The sequence below is a fragment of the Daktulosphaira vitifoliae genome, unplaced genomic scaffold (genome assembly GCF_025091365.1).
Source record: "Daktulosphaira vitifoliae isolate Bord-2020 unplaced genomic scaffold, ASM2509136v1 Scaffold_3, whole genome shotgun sequence".
NCBI lineage: Eukaryota > Metazoa > Arthropoda > Insecta > Hemiptera > Phylloxeridae > Daktulosphaira > Daktulosphaira vitifoliae.
Window position 1 is genome coordinate 15,134,460 of NW_026099574.1, and position 18,392 is coordinate 15,152,851.

The following is an 18,392-nucleotide window of genomic DNA, read 5'->3' on the forward strand; positions in this document are numbered from 1 at the left end:
TGTCAAAAGACCGGTAGTAAAACTAGTCAAACTACCCGTGAATAGTTAATACATCTAACAAGTTTTATATTTATCCTATTCTTTCCAGATTTCTTTAATAATCCTTTAATATAACTATGTACTTATTTGTAGTTTAATTTTAAGATAGATTTTAAGTTCAATTTTCAATTGAGGATATCAGTAAGTTGTTTTGAAAGCTTTAGCTTTCAACGTCGGGAGTATGTTAGATACACATCACAAGAGGGCGTTTTTTCTCAGATTTTGCTGTGACTGATAGCGCCACTCGCGCTGCCACCACCGGTTGTGCGAGGGATTCATCATTGCGTTGGATGATAACGTGCGCGATTGATGTAAAATTCTTTGAGTCATAGTGTATGTGATGCTGTTACTATTTTGACCCTTGTCAAAGTGTTCCATAAGACTTTTCGTGAATAATAGTTTTTTTTTTATAGACAATCGCCCTTGCGATTCGCATGTACTTTAGTACGCAAATATAGTAAATTCGCCCTGCGACGCGCCTGTACCCATCTACATCGCCATATCATCGCTTTACAATTAACCACATCCCATTGATGATAATGAATTGCATCCACCATTTGGTTGAAAGGTTATTCATTCCAGATCAATTCATTTGTACAACTTTCAAGACTACAGTAATTGTTAAGTAATTAATTAGTTGTCATTATATTATTACTTTTACATATATTACTATTTATTTGTCTTCGCGCCAATGTTGCATTAGTATTAAGTGACCCCCCCATCCACAATTTTATAATAGTTTAAATATATATTATTACTTTAATATAACTTCTTATATTGTAATTCATATTACTTTATTTGGTGTAAGTACCATCCTTTTATATACAGTCCACTCCCTATTTCTTTCTCCGGCATACTTAGATAAACTAACTGGACGTTAACTAACCCGCATATTATAACCGGGCGTTCCGTTCAAACAATTATAATTCTTTGCTAAACTTAGTCTAAGATACAAATTCCAATAAACAGTTAATAAGTCTTATTATTAAGGAACGCTCAGAATCTGCACTATAAAAAGTTATATTTTTTGCGCAATAATATCACAGACCCTCGAACATAAAACCAGACCATAAAATTCAAGGTCAAATTTGACCGTCTGCACGGTAATTGCACCTATATAAGTACAGTACATGAACACTAATATTGATTTTCTGAAACATGTTACGACAATGCAGACTTAATCCTATTTATTAATACCTTCTCAGTTTTTCATCGAATCTAAAAATTTACAAATGAATTATTTCTTTACTTTTAGATAATCAGGTATAGGTAAATATATGTGCAAAAAATACATTTGTTTGTTTTATAAATTAGTATCCAGAAATAATGTATCTTTTTTTTTAATTATGTAGAAAAATTATTATGACTATTATGATAAATTTAGTAACTATTAAAAAAAAAACCATCTGTAAAATATCAAGGTTTATTTATAGATTTAAATTTCAGTATTTCATGTTGACTGAAACAAATAAAGCAAGTTCTTATTATTATTTTGAGTATAATTATGACGATAAAATTATTATATAAAATATTAAGATTTTGTACCTGTCATCAATAAATAAAATGTTTATATTAATAGTAATATTAAATATTTACAACAAAAGGAAATTTATTAAACGCTTTAATTGCTATTTTAAATATACATAAAAATGGCTAAAAAACCATAGTATTGTTATAAAATTAATAGAATTTCAATTAATCTATTATTTCAACAGTTTTAGTTATCAGTTTTTTAGAAAATACCGTTTATCAAACCAAATATGTATTACTACATTTTCATTATTATTTATATTACCAGTAGTTTTTCAAATGGATTTATTTTCTTGTCTTATCCTTTGAATGAGGTAAATATAATTTAATTTTTAAGAATATTTAGATGTTTATCGAGACATATATTATTTTTTATTCTATCTATCTTAGATATATGATTTTCCGAAAAAAAAACTATTTGATATTAAAATCATTTAACTACACCAAGCATCAAATTTCCCTCTTAAAAAAAAAATTTGCTATTCAAATATTATTCGAAAAGCAAAATTTCATGAAAATCTTTAATAGCTGTATAAATGCAGTCTTTTATTTAGATACAGTACAAATTGTTTTATTATGGTAATATTTTTTTACTTTATATCTATGTCTGATTTGAATGATTCTTGGGTTAAATAAACTTTTGTTGCACAGTTGTGACGTGGCATAGTTGGAACAAATATAGATGATAATTGACAGAGTTAAAATCACTACCATTAAGGACACTTCCATTAAATCTGTAGATAGTATTTAATTTTTAGAAGAAATTATTAAATTTTTCCAAAGCAACGTGAAATCTTATTTTCTTATTTATATATTGATTAGAAGTTTACTAATTTATAATTATAATATTTGAATAAATATACTATAAATAGAATAAATACTATAAAAATGAAATATTAAAGTTCTGACCCTTTATCTGCCCACAGTATGGAATTCAAAATATTCATGGTTATTTTATTACAAGCAATTCAATTTTAAACTATTAAAACTTAAAATCCGCGTTATTAGCCAAAGATATTTAAAAATACTTATTGCTAATATTCTATAACTTCTTTCAGTATTCACTACTGAAGTTCTGAATTTTATTACTTTAAATAAAATAAATAGATTGTAATGCAAAACCTAATTTTTTTTAGGAAAATAATTATGGTTTAAAAGTGATATTTTTATAATTAATTTATGGAAAACTTTGCTATTTTAAATTAAGTTGAAATTTTAAGAAACCCTAAAGGTGGATACGTTTACGAAGTAATAGTAATTTAACAAATTCTTGTAAAACTTAAACAGTATCTACAGATTTGCGCCGGAGAGTTATTTATAAAAGCGATTTTAATCATTGTCAGATATCACCTATACTTGTTTCCACAAGCCAAGCTCCTATTGTATTGTGACCCCACATTGCTGAGTTTTAATAATTATATCTAAATAATTTATGGATATATCCTTAAGCACTTCAAGCAACAAGACAATCCATGAAAGCTTTAACACTTTAATATTATTATTACTCCTAATGTTATATAATTTATTTCAGAATATGGAATTAACTGATTCAGCATCGGCTGCTTTGAAAAGATTTTTTCAATTTCTAACAGAAGAAAAAACAATGGGCTATAAAGAATTTAAAAAGCTATTGAATGATTTTGATTGTGTACACAAAATAAATAATAGTGAAATCGAACAACTATTCGAAGATGAAAATATAAGCCGTAAGTAAATATCTAATCATGATTTTAAGTTAAATTTTATTTTCAACAAATACCATTATAGATATATTTATATATTTGTGAAATAATATATTTGCCTATTTTTTGAAGTATTTTTTATCTCACATTGTTTACGGTTTAAATCTTATAAATACATGCAATGTTGATTTATGCATATTAATTCTTAATTTGTTACAAGCAATATAATTTTAATATAATATTTATATTATTCCATTAAATTTGTTCTAAATTTTCGAGTTTTATTTTAAATATTAGCCTTCACCTAGCTGGGGCCCTGCGAGTCTCATGAATAGGCCACTGATTAAGATGGGAGTACCCGGCTACGTTGGGCAAGATAACTGTTTTGCAGGAAAAATATTACATATTCAGAATCAAAGTAACAAAAATATATTAAAAATGCAATTTTTAAAATCAGGAAAATTCAAAAATAAAAATAAAAAATCCCACCAAAAGGGGTCGCGGCATAGTGGTGACGTGGCATAGTTGGATCAAGTATTATGATATCTGAGAGTGATTAAAATCACTATAAAAAAAAACGCTTTGATGTAAATCTTTAGATAGTGTTTAATTTTAAAAAGTTGGTGGATTATTCCAAAAGCTACATGATCTGCGAGTTCCTTATTAATATCTTGATTAAGATTAAGTATGTCGAATTAAATAGAGATTTTTAAAAAATATTATTTCTCATAAAAAAATTGTGTTGTTCTTTACACTTTTCAATAATTTATAGCATTATAAAATTAAAAATTTTAAAAATAAAATCGAGAATTTTCATATGGATATAGCATTCGGTAACCATTTTCCCCACGACAAGTAGACAAGTCTAGAGGTCAAATTTTTTATTTTCCATTATAAAGCATATTATATTACCTTTAATTTAAGATATATATAAAAGTGTTTTATAAAATTTATTAAAGTAATTTTTAGAATAAAAAATTCCATCTGATATACATGATATATTAGTAAAATATTTTTTTATTCGTTATTCAAATAATCAAAGCCATATTTAAATATGCTAAAATATTTTTAAAATGTATTTCAAAAAAAATAAAAATACAATTTATTATTATTGATAGTCATTTTAAATTATAGGGATTATCGAAAAAATTATTGTTGATAAAAAGTTATTTTATTAATTTATCAAGTTGAATTATTCCAGTATTAAATAAAAAACTCACATCTAGTTACTTTTAATCAATTAATAATATTTTTATTTATTTTTTCTTAGCATTCAGAAACATGGTCGTGTTATTATATTACAGATAATTTGATGATATTAAAACATATCTAAGTACTAAATATGGGTTCGATTTTAGGCCTTGAGGCAAAGATGAAAAGGTATTAATTTTACTAAGATGTGTTTTTTTTGTGTCTGTTACAACTTATTCTCAGCTCTCACCAAACCGATTTCTTTCGTCCATACGTCAAAAGATCACAAATCATATATAGTTGAAGAAATTTTTCTTAAAAATTGAAAAAATTGCCCTTGTTCACTATAAAAAGAGTACATCCCCATAAAAGATACAATTTTTAAAATTAGTTAATTTTCGACATTTTTTAAACTTTTTTTTTTAAAACTGCCATAAATTTTTTAAAAATGAACAAATCAAAAACATATTTTTTACATAGAAACCTTAGGTATTATTTTATTTGATAAATAAAGTTAAAAATTTTAAAAATAAAATCTAGAATTTTCACACAAAAATAGCATTCGGTAGCTATTTTCACCGTGAGGATAAAATAAAGTCCGAAATTTTTTTTTCCATAATAAAGTATATTACATTAACTTTAATTTAAGATATATATAAAAGTGTCAGACTTTCCGGAACATTTTCAAAAATTGAAAAAATTTCGAAAGTTAGCGATTTTTAAATTTGTAATTTTTTTGGAGGTTTCCCCTATTTACGGGAAACGAGGGACTTTTTTCTATTTTTGAAGGTAATATCTTCGACTAGATACAATTTGTGATATTTTGACGTATCATTGAAAGAAATCGGTTCAGTGAGAGCTGAGAAAAAGTGGTAACAGATACAAAAAATAAAAAATAAACATATCTTAGTAAAAGCAATACCTTCTCTGCTTCGCAATGAAGCTAAAATGTATTGAGTATAAGGTTGACGTTTTTTACTGAGGTATTCCTTTTGAGTGTATTCAGAAATTATTTTATGAGGATATTTATTTTTTTTACTTTGTTAAACATGGTATAGAATTATTTTGCTAAAAGTCAAAGTGATCATCAAAAAAAGGTCATAAGGTCCTTATTTCTTAGATAATGCCTAAAAAAATATTCATGGCGCTTGTTTAGGAGGGGCAATCGCCCATATTAAAAATTGACAGAGAGTATCTTTATACTTATTAAACCAAAAATAAAATATAAAAATAACCAACATAAGTTAGATAATAATCTAACCTAATCTATTCATATATGATAACTATAACATATATTAAATATGACTTAAAATATGAGTTTAATATTTTTACTTAATAATAATTTTAATATAGTTTTAATTTTACTTAATGACTTAAAAATTAATTTTCTACAAATTCATAGTAAAAATTTATATTTGCCCCAAAATAATACAATATTCTTATTCAAAACACGTGCATGGATTAAAAAAAAAAGAAGCTCGTAGAAAGGTAAAAATGAACGGATTCAGTTAATTTTCTTTATGATATCTCAAAAAATATTATTGGACAAGTCTGGTGAAAATTTTAAACCTTAAGTCATAAAACGTAGCGTCAGGTTTAATACTGTCGTGGTCGAGCGGCAAAAATTTTCTGATCTTCTTCAATAATTTTTCCAAAGTCTCATAACCAAATACTTTCGTTGAAAAAAAATGTTGAAAATCGAAGCACGCTAAGTAATTTTCCTAGAAAAGCTTTTTTTCCTTGTTCTATTATATGATAAGATAATTAGAAATGAAATGAATAGATTCTAACGCGAATTTATAAATGTTTTGGAAAATATTTGTTATTTAAAGTGTTACTTTTGAAACCAGTTATTGGAAAACTTTATTATTTTAAATTAAGTTGAATCTTATAGGAAACCATAGAAGCCTTAGAAACAAATAATTTTTAAGAAACCATATTATTACTGAATAAAATTTTTCATGAAGCTATGCCTTTATTTTATGAAATACTTAAATCATTAACAGATAAAAAAATTCACCAGAAATAAGTCACTACACAATGTGACTATAATAAACCTATCATGTTTCAATTTTGCCTAAAATAGACCGAAGAGAGAAAATTAAATTCATAAAATTATATTTAATAAGCCAGTAGAATACACTTTATTCTTTAATACTTATATTTTAGTGAAGGATTGTTTTTTAACAAACTTTAAACTACGACGAAAAAAAAAGCTAACAAGAAAAACAATATAAACTCTCAAAAATGTTTTACTAGTCTGACACCGCAATAAAATATCAAATCATTTGTGATGGTGTCACGTTTTCATAATCGTGAGAATTATTTTAATAAAATACAGACAGCACATCCGCTGCCTGAGACTGATGAATTAACAAATAATATTTATTGCCAATTTGGCAATAGTTCTAATTATTATAAAAACCCAATAGACCTGACCATCGTGGTCAGTCGACTCCAGTGCCTTGTGTCATTCATTAGTCTCAGTACTCGGTTGTCGCTGTCTGTCTTACTGTATAAAGTAAAGTCTTTGTTTATTCCTTTTTAAACCTATCTACTCTCTTCCGCAACATTTCGGAGTACTTGTGTCTTGCACTTCGTCTGCACCTCATACCTAGGTGTTACTCTTATTCTCCCTTCCTATAACAACAGCCTTTCGACACCCACAGCTAACCCGGAGTGTCAGCCGAGCACGGTGACTGCTGTACGACAACACGCACGTGAATACCTAGACAGCAGGAATCACATTCTCATCTTCATCTTCGTACACACATTACACATTTACACCCACCTATCTATTTATTTTACTGTGTTACGACAATTTCAGACAAAGTCATAACAGGCAGAGTTAATCTCAGCTTATTTCAATCGAGGAACGTTTGAATTTATTTGAATCGGAAGTCATGGATCCCCTGCAAATACACCGATGTATAACTTAGATGCTAATCAATAAATGTGTTAACACGAACAAAAATGAATAGCTGTTCGATAAATATACACGTTTTTACATAAAATTTAAGATGTCAAGTCGTTTTTATTTATAAATCTTCAATAAATAATGTTATTAGAAAAAAAAAATTAATGTAATAGATTACAGCTGATTTTCTGTATAAATTATATAGAAAATCAATTAATAAACATTTACAAATAATTAATATATATATATTTTATGTTTGTAAGTCAGTAGAACCTTATACTGTCACCCTAGTTAACTCTATATAAATTGGGTACACTTAGGTTACTTGTGAAAACCAGGGACATATTTAGGGATGACAGCATTTTTCCGTAGCTATAATATATTAAAATGGGGGTATGTAGGGGTGGTAATAAGACTTTAACTGGGTTGTCAAACTTCTAAATACGTCTCTGGTAACAACATTTATTTTTTCTAGTTACGAAATCGAGATATTCCCAAAAGAGCGACACATATTTTATTTTATTCATAAAGTAATTCTTTTGGGAATAAATAATTAATAATTCTAAATATATTTCAATATAAATTTTTGGTAAATTTAAGGTGTACTTTCTATAAATCATTTTATTTCACGAATATTCATATATTTTGATATATTAATTTCAAACAGCACTAATACTTCGTATATAATTAAAAAGATTTAGCAAGTATTATTTGATTTTCAAATAATATAAAAAACTATATCATGTATAAATTATTATTTGTAATATTATAATAAATAAATTACATTAAGTGACATATAAATGTCGGTCAGTGAAAATAATGAATGAAATTGTTGTTAGTATTAACATTTTACTTTTAAATAAAAATGAATTAATAACACATAATTTTTATTATATTAGAAGACGTATTTATGCATTTTGATCAATTTAAGAAACTAGCGACGAAGTTTATCATTAAATTAGAGAATTCCATTGAATATATTTTTGAATTTTTTTCGAATGATAATTCATTACTAGATTGTTTAGGATTAATGCTAGCTCTTAGTTCATTACAAATACCAATGACTGAAGAAAATTCTACTGCACTAATGTCTTCCTCTATAGACGACATATGGGTTGATATGAAAGGTAAAATAGATATTACGTATAATATTTAGACTTTTACTTCTTATGGAAGGTATTATCTTTCAAAAAGTTTTTTTAAGCTCCAAAATCGATAGTTAGTCCGTCGTCAAAAAGATGAATGGCCTCTACATTTACTGAATTTATTTATAACCCACCAAAAGGAACCATTTGCAAATGCTTCCCATGTGCCATCAAGTGTCATGAAATTTCAAGTTTTGACCTGATCTTATTACTTTTTAATTTCATCTGATATTCATAATACAATTGTAGAATAATTTTTTATTCGTTACCCAATTTATTTTTTTAAGAGATGAATATGTTTGGTAGTGAAAAGTTATTCTTTTTAAATTTAGTTTAATGAATATATTACTCAAATATAATAACAAAAAATAAACATTATTTTTAAAACTTACCCTATTTTCTTTTATTTAATTATATTAATGCATGTTCATCATAAATTTTCATATAAGTTATTTTTGTAAAATATTACATGGTTCTCTTAGATTTTTATACATATGCGAGTATGTTAGCAAATAGAATAATACTATAATAATATTGATATTAAAACAAATTTTCTTATTAAAAAATCTTTTTGACGGCATCTAAATTTGATAATCGTTATAATTTCAAATGATTGTCGAAAACATTATAGTTGATATAAAGTTATATAATTAATTTTAAAGTTGAATTGTTCTATGCATTAAATAAAAAACTGAAATCTAGTTATTTTTAATCAATTAATTTTATTAATCAATATTTTTTTCTTATTTTTTTTAGCATTCAGAAAAATATTCACGACTATGTTTCATAGCAACGTCGTTGAATTTATGGATAAGAAACATGGTGACAAAGCTATTATTGATTTGACATATTTTAATGTATAAATAATTGTTAAAGCTGCATTAATAATAAATTGAATTAGTTTACGAAATATTAGTAGGTTTTATTATTGTATAAATGTTTCTCCGAAAGGAGCAAAGAAAGATATGCCTTTTCTTATAAAAATTATATCTAATTGCGTAAAGTAAAAAAAAAAGACCAGCACAGAGAAGTCGCGGCACAGTGGTGGCGTGGCATAGTTGGATCAAGCATAGTGATATCTGACAGTGATTAAAATCACTATCAAAAACAAACGCTTCGATGCAAATCTTTAGATAGTGTTTAATTTTAAAAAATTGGTGGATTATTCCAAAAGCTACATGATCTACTAGTTCCTTATTAATATCTCGATTAAGATAAAGTATGTCGAATGAAAAAGGGTTTATTAAAAAATATTATTTCTCAAAATAAAATTGTGTGGATCCATAAACTTTTTAAAAAGTTATAGAATCATAATGTTAAAAAATGTAATATCAAGAATTTTTTAAAAAAAATAGCATATTTTTGCATACGGTAGTCATTTTCACCATGAAGACAAGTCCAGAGGTCAAATTTTTTTTTTTCAAATTGAAGTATATTACATTAGCTTTAATTTAAGATATATATAAAAGTGTCAGTCTTTCCGAAACATTTTCAAAAGTTAAGTAAAAAAAAATAATTTTTGTAAAAAAGTTACCATTGTGAAACCCTTCCTGTGGACTTATCAAGGGTCAAATTTTAACAAAAATATTTTAAATGATAGGTGAATATCTAAGGTATATATAAATAAAAATTAATTCAGTCATTTTTAAAAAAGTTAAGGCGGTTTTAAGTAAAAAAAATTGAAAAAATTTCAAAAATTAGCGATTTTTAAATGTGTAATTTTTTTGGAGGTTTCCCCCATTTACGGTGAACGAGGGACTTTTTTCAATTTTTGAGGGTAATATCTTCGACTAGATACGATTTATGATTTTTTGACGTATTATTGAAAGAAATCGGTTCTGTGAGAGCTGAGAAAAAGTGGTATTAGACTCAAAAAAAAACACATCATAGTAAAATTAATACCTTCTCAGCTTCCCATCGAAGCTAATAGATACATAAAGGATCATCAAAATAATAATTAATTAAGAAATGTGACTTCTTTCAAGAAAAAAGAAACCATTTCAGGATGAACGATTGTAATTTAATAAAATTCTATAAACTTCTCTACTGATTTGTACTATTAATTTAATTAAACAACTTTTGAATAATATGTTATTTTTAATAAAGAGACAAAATATTTCCATTTGTAACTTATGACTTTTAAATTGTTCAATAAGTAAAAAATTGATCAATTTTATTTAAAAAAAAATGGAAACCTTTTTTTTACTTTATGAACACCCATTTAAAAAGGCTTATGGAACAATAGTTTATATAGATCTGATATTCGTTTTAATATTAAAAAAACCTAGCACAATGGGGTCTTGTAATAGTTGAGTCCAGTATAGATTTCATGTAACAGTGATTAAAATCACTATAAAAAAAAAAACGCTTCGATGCAAATTTGTAGATAGTGTTTAATTCTAAAAAAATTGATAGATAATTACAAAAGGAACATCAACTTTTATTTCCTTAATTATTCCCAGATTAGTAATTCTTTATATATTATATAATTTTTAAAATTAATTGTATTCAAATTATTATTGATTTTGATTTATATTAATTTGAAACCTACTTTTTATTGTTCTTTAAAATGAAAGTTTTAATAAAAAAAAAAAATGAATTTATTACCATAACATTTAGCTCAACTTGCAAGTTTGAAATTGACATTATTAAATAGAAAAAAAGAAAGTGTTAAGATTAATATGCAATCAGGGAATTTTATAATTACTATTTACAGTACATTTATCAGAAAATTTAGATTTTTTTACATTTTTACCGAAATAGATCACTTAAAAAAAAATCATAGTAATCATTTCTAATGAACTTTTGGCGTTTAAAAAGATTCTACAATGCAAAATATTAATAGTCACAGTTGGATTTGAACCTTATACCCTAAGCATGAAAGACTTTAGTGTTATCGGTTCGGCAACTGATCGTTGTTTTCGTAGCTTGATAAAATTGGCTATTTAAACTAACTCAAATTAGAAATTACTTTTACGACTTTAAAAAAATGAAAAAGTTCTAATAAGTTTAATTTCTTATTTGTTATGTAAACTTTATTCTATGTCAATTAAATTATAAAATATTCATGAAAGTCAGTGTATTGCCCTTATAAGATATTTTAAAATAAAAAAAAATACAAAATCGAGGATTTTAACACAAAAATAGCATATTTTTGAATATGGTAGCCATTTGCGCATAGAAAATAGGTCTTCGGGGCAAATTTTTTTTTAATTATATAGTACATGACATAAGCTTTAATATAACATATGTTTAAAGGATGCAATATTTCCCGAACATTTTCAAAAGTTAAGTTGATAAAGTTAGTTATTTTAAGAAAGTTTCTATTTCAAATCCCCCCTGTGAGCAGAATAAGTGATAGATTTTCAAAAAAAATGATATAAAATGAAAGGAAATTACCTAATGTTTCAATATAAAAAAATATTATTTGTTAATATTTGAAAAAGTTATGGGAGATTTAAGCAAAAAAAAAAAAAAACGCTAGCACAGTGGGGTCGAGATACAGTGTAGACGAGGCATAGATGGGACAATTATAGATGATATTTGACAGTGATTAAAATCACTATCATAAGAAACGCTTCGATGCAAATCTGTAGATAGTGTTTCATTTAGAGAAATTGGTTGATTATTACAAAAGCAACATCAACTCTTGTTAATACCAGGATGAGAAATGATATCTCGATTACCTGATGATTAATAAGAAAGGTTCTTTGTATTTAAATTTATATAGAAAGAAGACTGTGATTGTTGGTTTACATAAAAATAAGTTTATACAAAACAATAAACAATTTCGTACAAAATGACAAATTTTATAATCAATCCATCCGTGTGGTATAACAATAATCAAAATAACAATAATGAATATAATATGTGCTAATAATTTACATAAATGTAACAGTAATTGACAAACTCACCAATCAAAATTTTGTATACAATTATTATACACCAATGTTCATAGGCAAATACTTAAATCTAATGATTTGCAATTGAACGTATTAAACATAATCCGTGCGATTTAAATAAAATAATAGAAAACGTCATCCGTGTGACTACAAAATAGAAAAATGTCATCCGTGTGACTTACAACAAAAAAAAAAAATGTCATCCGTGTGACTTACAACAAAAAATTCAACCACTGAAAAAACACAAAGAAAAAAGAACACGAACAAATGATACTAACACTTATTAATAACACATGTCGATCGGCCATGATAACCGGCCGACGACGGCCAGCGACCGGGAGAGGAAGGGAGGACGAGTGGACCGAACTGATTAGCGCGCTATCTTGTATTTTTAAACAGCGCGTACAACTCTCCTCCCTTGAAGCATTGTGCTTCAATACACTTAAGAATCGGGCAATGGGCATATCTTGACAGCAGGTCGTTTTAGCTGGTTACCATTGGCTAGTCTTACCGTAACCACTCGAACTATCTTGTCCCTTCCCGGATGCACAGCTTCTATTCTTACCATAGGCCATTTTAATGGGGGTGCATTATCTTCCTTTAAAATTGCTAAGGATCCAATAGGAATAGGTTTTTCATCCTTCAACCACTTATTCTTCACCTGTAACGAAGACAAATATTCCATTCTCCATCTACGCCAAAAGTCTTGCATTGTTTTTTGCATCAATGCCCATTTTCGTAATCGATTTGCTGGTATATCCAAAAGATCCGGTTCTGGTATCACCTGAGCAGGTCCACCAATTAAAAAATGACTAGGTGTTAGAACCTTAAAATCGCACGGATCTGAAGATAACGGTGTTAAGGGTCTTGAGTTCAAGCACGCTTCAACTTGAGCAAGTACGGTACACAACTCTTCAAAATTAAAACTCGTGCCCAAAATAGTGCGTACCAAATGATACTTACAAGACTTGACGGCCGCTTCCCAAACGCCTCCAAAATGCGGCGCTGATGGTGGTATAAAAATCCATTGTATACCTTCATCAAGCAGTTCATCATATACAGTTCTTCCGGACCTTTGTTTTGCATAATATTTGATTATTTCCCGTTTAGTTCCCACGAAATTAGTGGCATTATCAGACCAGATATGAGATGGCAAACCTCGTCGTGAAATGAAACGTCGTAAACAAGCCATGAAGGCATCGGCACTCAAATCGCTGACGGGCTCGAGATGTACAGCTTTAGTAGATAGACAAACAAACACACTAACATAAGTCTTAATTAATGTGCTCTTACGTATTCCAACCTTAATCATAATAGGACCGGCGAAATCAATTCCAGTGTGCGTAAACGGCCGATTTGCGGACACTCGCGCAGCTGGTAACTGTCCCATTAATGGTTGCATTGGAATGGGCTTCGCTCGAAAACATTTTATACATTTGTTAACGGTTATGCGTGCTAGGTCTCTGCCTCTTAATGGCCAAAAATGTGCACGAATATTTGCTAGTAAACCTTGAGGACCGATATGTAGGAACTTCTTATGGTAGGCTTCGAATATCATTTGAGTCACTCGATGATTGCGTGGTAGCAACGCTGGATGTTTCTGGTTCAAATCTAATTCAGAATGTTTCAAACGACCTCCAACTCGCAATATCCCTTTGTCGAGGAACGGCGATAAATTTTTTAACGGTCCCTTAGTTACGAAATTACCCTTGCTTAATTCTTGTATCTCTGCTGAAAAAGCCTGTTGCTGAACAAATTTAATCCAGATATCACGTGAGTCATTAAGCTCAATAACACTAAGAGGACCTGTTCCTGGTTGAGGTGATGTAGGTTTCGTTCTACGACGGACCCAGGCAATAAACCGCTTCCATATGGCAGTCATGCGCAACAACTTGTGCCAGGTCGAAAAATATTGAAGTAACCTATTATCTACGGGAGCAGTCGTTGTGAGAGTAAACTTAACAGGCCGTCGTTCATTTGACACTTCTTTAGAAACCGTGTATGATTCGTATGTGATTGGCCAATCTTCTTCGACGCCTCTAAGAAAAATAGGACCATTCCACCATAGGTCCGACGACAACAACGCGTCTACATTTATTCCACGCGAAAGGGGATCTGCGGGGTTACAATCGGTAGGAACGTGTCTCCACCTTTCATTGCCGATCGCATCTAAAATTTGAGTAACACGATTAGCCACGTACGTCTTCCATTGGGCGGGAGTACCCTGAATCCAAGCTAAGACCACCGTTGAATCACACCAACAATACACGTCCTTTGAATTAAAATTGCTCAATTTGACGATTCGATTCATTAACTCAGCTAATAACAGTGCGCCGGAAAGTTCCAATCGTGGTATAGTTAAAGTTTTGGTAGGCGCAACCCGGGATTTGGCACATAATAATCGAACTGTCCATGAATTTAGCCCGATTTGCTGACGTAAGTAAATGCAAGCACCATAAGCACTTTGGGACGCATCACAAAAGCCATGTAGTTCCATTGTGCCTTGACCATCCGTTTTAACCGCACGAGGTATCCTTAACTGGTGCAGTCCTTCTAACTCTTGAATATAAGTAGCCCACCTGACTTGCAACTCTTCGGGCAGAACATCGTCCCAATTCAAATTGATCTGCCACAATTCTTGCAGAAACACCTTTCCTCGGATTAAGACGGGACCTAAAAAGCCAAGTGGGTCAAATACGCTATTTAGTGTTGATAGCAAATCTCTTTTGGTTTTAACGCTTCTTGCTGTTCTTTCCTTACTCAAGAACTTCAATTCATCAGTTATGGGACACCAAATAAGCCCTAGAGAACTCACTGTCATATCCGTGCTAAGTTCTAAAGAATAATGCTTTTCCGTAGAAGCACACGCGAAATGCTCGCGTAATTCCTCAGCATTTGAACACCATTTACGCAGTTGCATACCACCATTTTCTAATATTTTAGAAACCTCCTGATACATGGTCTTTATATCTTCCATGCTGTCAGCACCGCTAAGGTAATCATCCATGTAAAAGTCTTGTAGTATTGATAAGCTTGCCTTAGGATAATCAGCAGCGCTGCCCAGTGCTAACTCCTTAAGAACTCTAGTGGCTAAAAACGAAGCGGGAACCGTCCCATAGGTTACAGTATTAAGTACATAATGTTGTAAAGGCTTGTCAGGTGCATCGCGCCATAATATTCTTTGAAAATGTCGATCATTCTCATGGACGAGGACTTGACGGTACATCTTGGCGACATCTGCAGTAACCACGTACAAATAGTAACGGAAACGCAGCACTATATCGAAAAGCTCTTGTTGCACGACAGGACCGGTCATCAGAATATCATTCAGAGAATAATCAGTAGTGGTTTTCATAGAAGCATCGAAGACAACTCGCAACTTGGTGGTGCTACTTGAATCTTTATACACCGCATGGTGGGGTATATAATAATAAGTACCGGGTGTTGCAACGGTATCATCTATTTTTGACATGTGACCCATCTCTTCATATTCCTTGAGAAAATTTTTATACTCCCTTGCCAATTCTGAATTATTACACATTTTTTTTTCAAGTGTCAGGAATCGTTTGAGAGCCATATTCATTGAACCCCCAAGCACTGATGGTTCTTTTCGAAACGGTAGTCGAACGACAAAACGCCCATCCGCTAATCGACTATGAGTGTCTTGAAAATATCTCTCAAACGCTAACTCCTCCTCATGTTTCGTCTGCCTGATTAATGGTTCTGAATTCATCCACGCAGTGGTTGTTCCTAGTGCACAGACGGTGGATACCTCGACAACGCTATGATCATCATTCTTTGACAAAGGGCCCGAAATTACCCAACCAAGAGCCGTATCGTACAACCAAGGCAAACCTCCTGGCATCACCAACGGCTGTGAACGAATTAGCTCATAGTATATCTCAGCGCCTAATAATAAATCTACTTCTGACGATATGTTGAACTCAGGATCGGCCAACGCATTTCGTACATTGTCGTGTAGACTCCATCCACTAACGTCGAAGGACCGTGACGGCAACGAGACCGTTATAGCTGGCAATATGTAACAACCAATAGTTTTACTGAATGGAGAGTGAACAGCGAAGAAAGATAAATTTGTCCATTGAGATGACCTTGTGTTAACCCCATTAATTCCACAAATTGGTAACATGGCATTTTTAACGTCCAAGTTTAAGCGCCTGGCCATTTTTTGTGTCAATATGTTGATTTGTGATCCGTTGTCCAATATGGCGCGACATGGAAACCTTTTACCGCGACTGTTCTGCACCATAACAACTGCGGTGGCTAATAAGACTTGGGTACTTGTACATGCATTGTGAACCGCGACAGAACTACCAGGTTCAGTCATTGAACTCGTAGAACTAGTTTGTGATTGCTCTGATGGCACTAACCCACTGGTAGGAGCTTCATCTGCTCTATTGGGAGTGGAAGTAGCATTCCTAGACTGGTACGGTAATCCATGCAACATAGAATTATGTTTCTTACCACAATGCCGACATAATTGCGATTTGCAGTCTTGTACCGTGACCCGAAAGGAGACAGTTAAAGCATAAGTGCTTCTGCTTTACTTCGCCATATCTGTTAGTTAAAGACATAGATTTAAATTTAGGGCAGTGGTAAATCATATGAGTTTGTGAACAGATGGGACAAATTTTAACTCTTTTTTGTACCGATAACACAGTCGAACCACGGTTACTTACCTTTGACTTGTTTACTTGACGACCTTGACCTACTTGTCCTTCAAACGACTCTAAGGAACTAGCACGTGTCTCTAAAAAATCATAAAGCATTTTAAATGTCACGTCGTCATTGGCCTTATGCGACAAATCCCATTTTTCCAGTGTAGCAAGATCCAATTTACTTCGTACAATCCCCACTAACAGATCATCCCAATGCTCAACCGGTCGTTTTAAAGAACGAAGAGCTTCCACATGCTTATCAAACGTCGATAAAAAGTTACGCAAATCCTTTGAAGCTGAACTTGCCAAATTTTTCATTTCTAACAACGATCGAACATGGGTGTCTATTAAAAATCGCTTGCGCTCATAGCGATCCTTGAGAAGAGCTAAGGCCCGACTATACGACGAATCGCCAACATCTAATCCATCGATTAAGTCTAACGGCGTTCCTTGTAAACAAGATCTTAAAAAATACAATTTATCCACCTCATCGAGACTTGCAGCATCATTCACTCGTTTCATGAAACAATTATAAAACCTTGGCCATTTTATATAGTCTCCGTCAAACTTCTCTAACGGTAACGATGGTAAATGTGTAACCGACTTCATGCTCAGATTTTTAGCGAGCAAGAACTCTAACGAGACATGCGAAGACGACTCTTGTGCATGGACATAGTTGTCAGGCGATGAAACCGCTGGCGTTAGCGTAGGTATTAATCTTGATAATCGACCCACCATATCATGATACTTAGATTCAAAATCTTCGCGCTGCTGAGCATGATGATCATCGTCATGATCAATGTCAATTTCCTCAACCTTTTGTTGAACATCTTCAAATTGATTTAAAATAGCAGGGAGAGTATTTAAACGAGACGCGGCTTCTGCATAAGAGGCTGGAGATGGAATAAAACGGTCGATAAAAGTTGCTACTCGAGTTAATGAACATTTTATAATAGCGCGCCTACGCACTAACCCTGCGATCAAGTCAGCATTACACAACTCGGGTTCATTATTATAGGCATCGTCCGACATTCTGAAAAATAGCCTTTGAATATTTTACCGCGCTATCCAAAATTTGCTAATAATTTATAATGACAAAACGAAACGTTCAAATAAATAATTAATCTAACAATATCACAACACTTACTACAAATTTTTCCAAATGATTTTTTCACAGAATTTCAAAGTAATAACAATTGATAAAAATCACCAACAGTACTGATACATTAAATAAAGGTAAAAAACTTAATAAATAAGTGTGGGTGAGTGGATCTTATAAATATAATATTTTTAATTTAATACATTTT

The 18,392-nt window shown here is 30.5% G+C and overlaps 3 protein-coding genes across 3 annotated transcripts; 1 reads left to right on the top strand and 2 right to left on the bottom strand.

The window, feature by feature from the left end:
- The first annotated feature begins 1,708 nt into the window (after positions 1–1,708).
- LOC126901298 (uncharacterized) lies at positions 1,709–9,416 on the top strand. Its single transcript, XM_050677691.1, has 4 exons — positions 1,709–1,883; positions 3,101–3,275; positions 8,259–8,486; positions 9,261–9,416. Exons 1-4 carry the CDS (start codon positions 1,800–1,802, stop codon positions 9,365–9,367), a joined length of 594 nt encoding a protein of 197 aa, XP_050533648.1. The 5' UTR covers positions 1,709–1,799; the 3' UTR covers positions 9,368–9,416.
- Positions 9,417–12,848: 3,432 nt separating this feature from the next.
- LOC126902051 (uncharacterized) lies at positions 12,849–16,874 on the bottom strand. The gene has a single exon (XM_050679074.1). The coding sequence runs from the start codon at positions 16,872–16,874 to the stop codon at positions 12,849–12,851; it is 4,026 nt and encodes a 1,341-aa protein (XP_050535031.1).
- Positions 16,875–16,948: 74 nt separating this feature from the next.
- LOC126902052 (uncharacterized) lies at positions 16,949–18,117 on the bottom strand. The gene is made up of 2 exons (XM_050679075.1): positions 17,107–18,117; positions 16,949–16,984 (listed from the first exon to the last, which is right to left on the bottom strand). Exons 1-2 carry the CDS (start codon positions 18,115–18,117, stop codon positions 16,949–16,951), a joined length of 1,047 nt encoding a protein of 348 aa, XP_050535032.1.
- Positions 18,118–18,392: the final 275 nt, after the last annotated feature.

Bases quoted from the DNA above. Each gene is read 5' to 3' on its own strand.
- LOC126902051 (XM_050679074.1), bottom strand. From the start codon at position 16,874: ATGTTGCATGGATTACCGTACCAGTCTAGGAATGCTACTTCCACTCCC.
- LOC126901298 (XM_050677691.1), top strand. From the start codon at position 1,800: ATGTATTACTACATTTTCATTATTATTTATATTACCAGTAGTTTTTCA. The intron at 1,884-3,100 runs GTAAATATAATT...AATTTATTTCAG, and splicing joins TGTCTTATCCTTTGAATGAG to AATATGGAATTAACTGATTC. The intron at 8,487-9,260 runs GTAAAATAGATA...TATTTTTTTTAG, and splicing joins CATATGGGTTGATATGAAAG to CATTCAGAAAAATATTCACG.
- LOC126902052 (XM_050679075.1), bottom strand. From the start codon at position 18,117: ATGTCGGACGATGCCTATAATAATGAACCCGAGTTGTGTAATGCTGAC. The intron at 16,985-17,106 runs GTAAGTAACCGT...TTTAACTAACAG, and splicing joins GTCAAGTAAACAAGTCAAAG to ATATGGCGAAGTAAAGCAGA.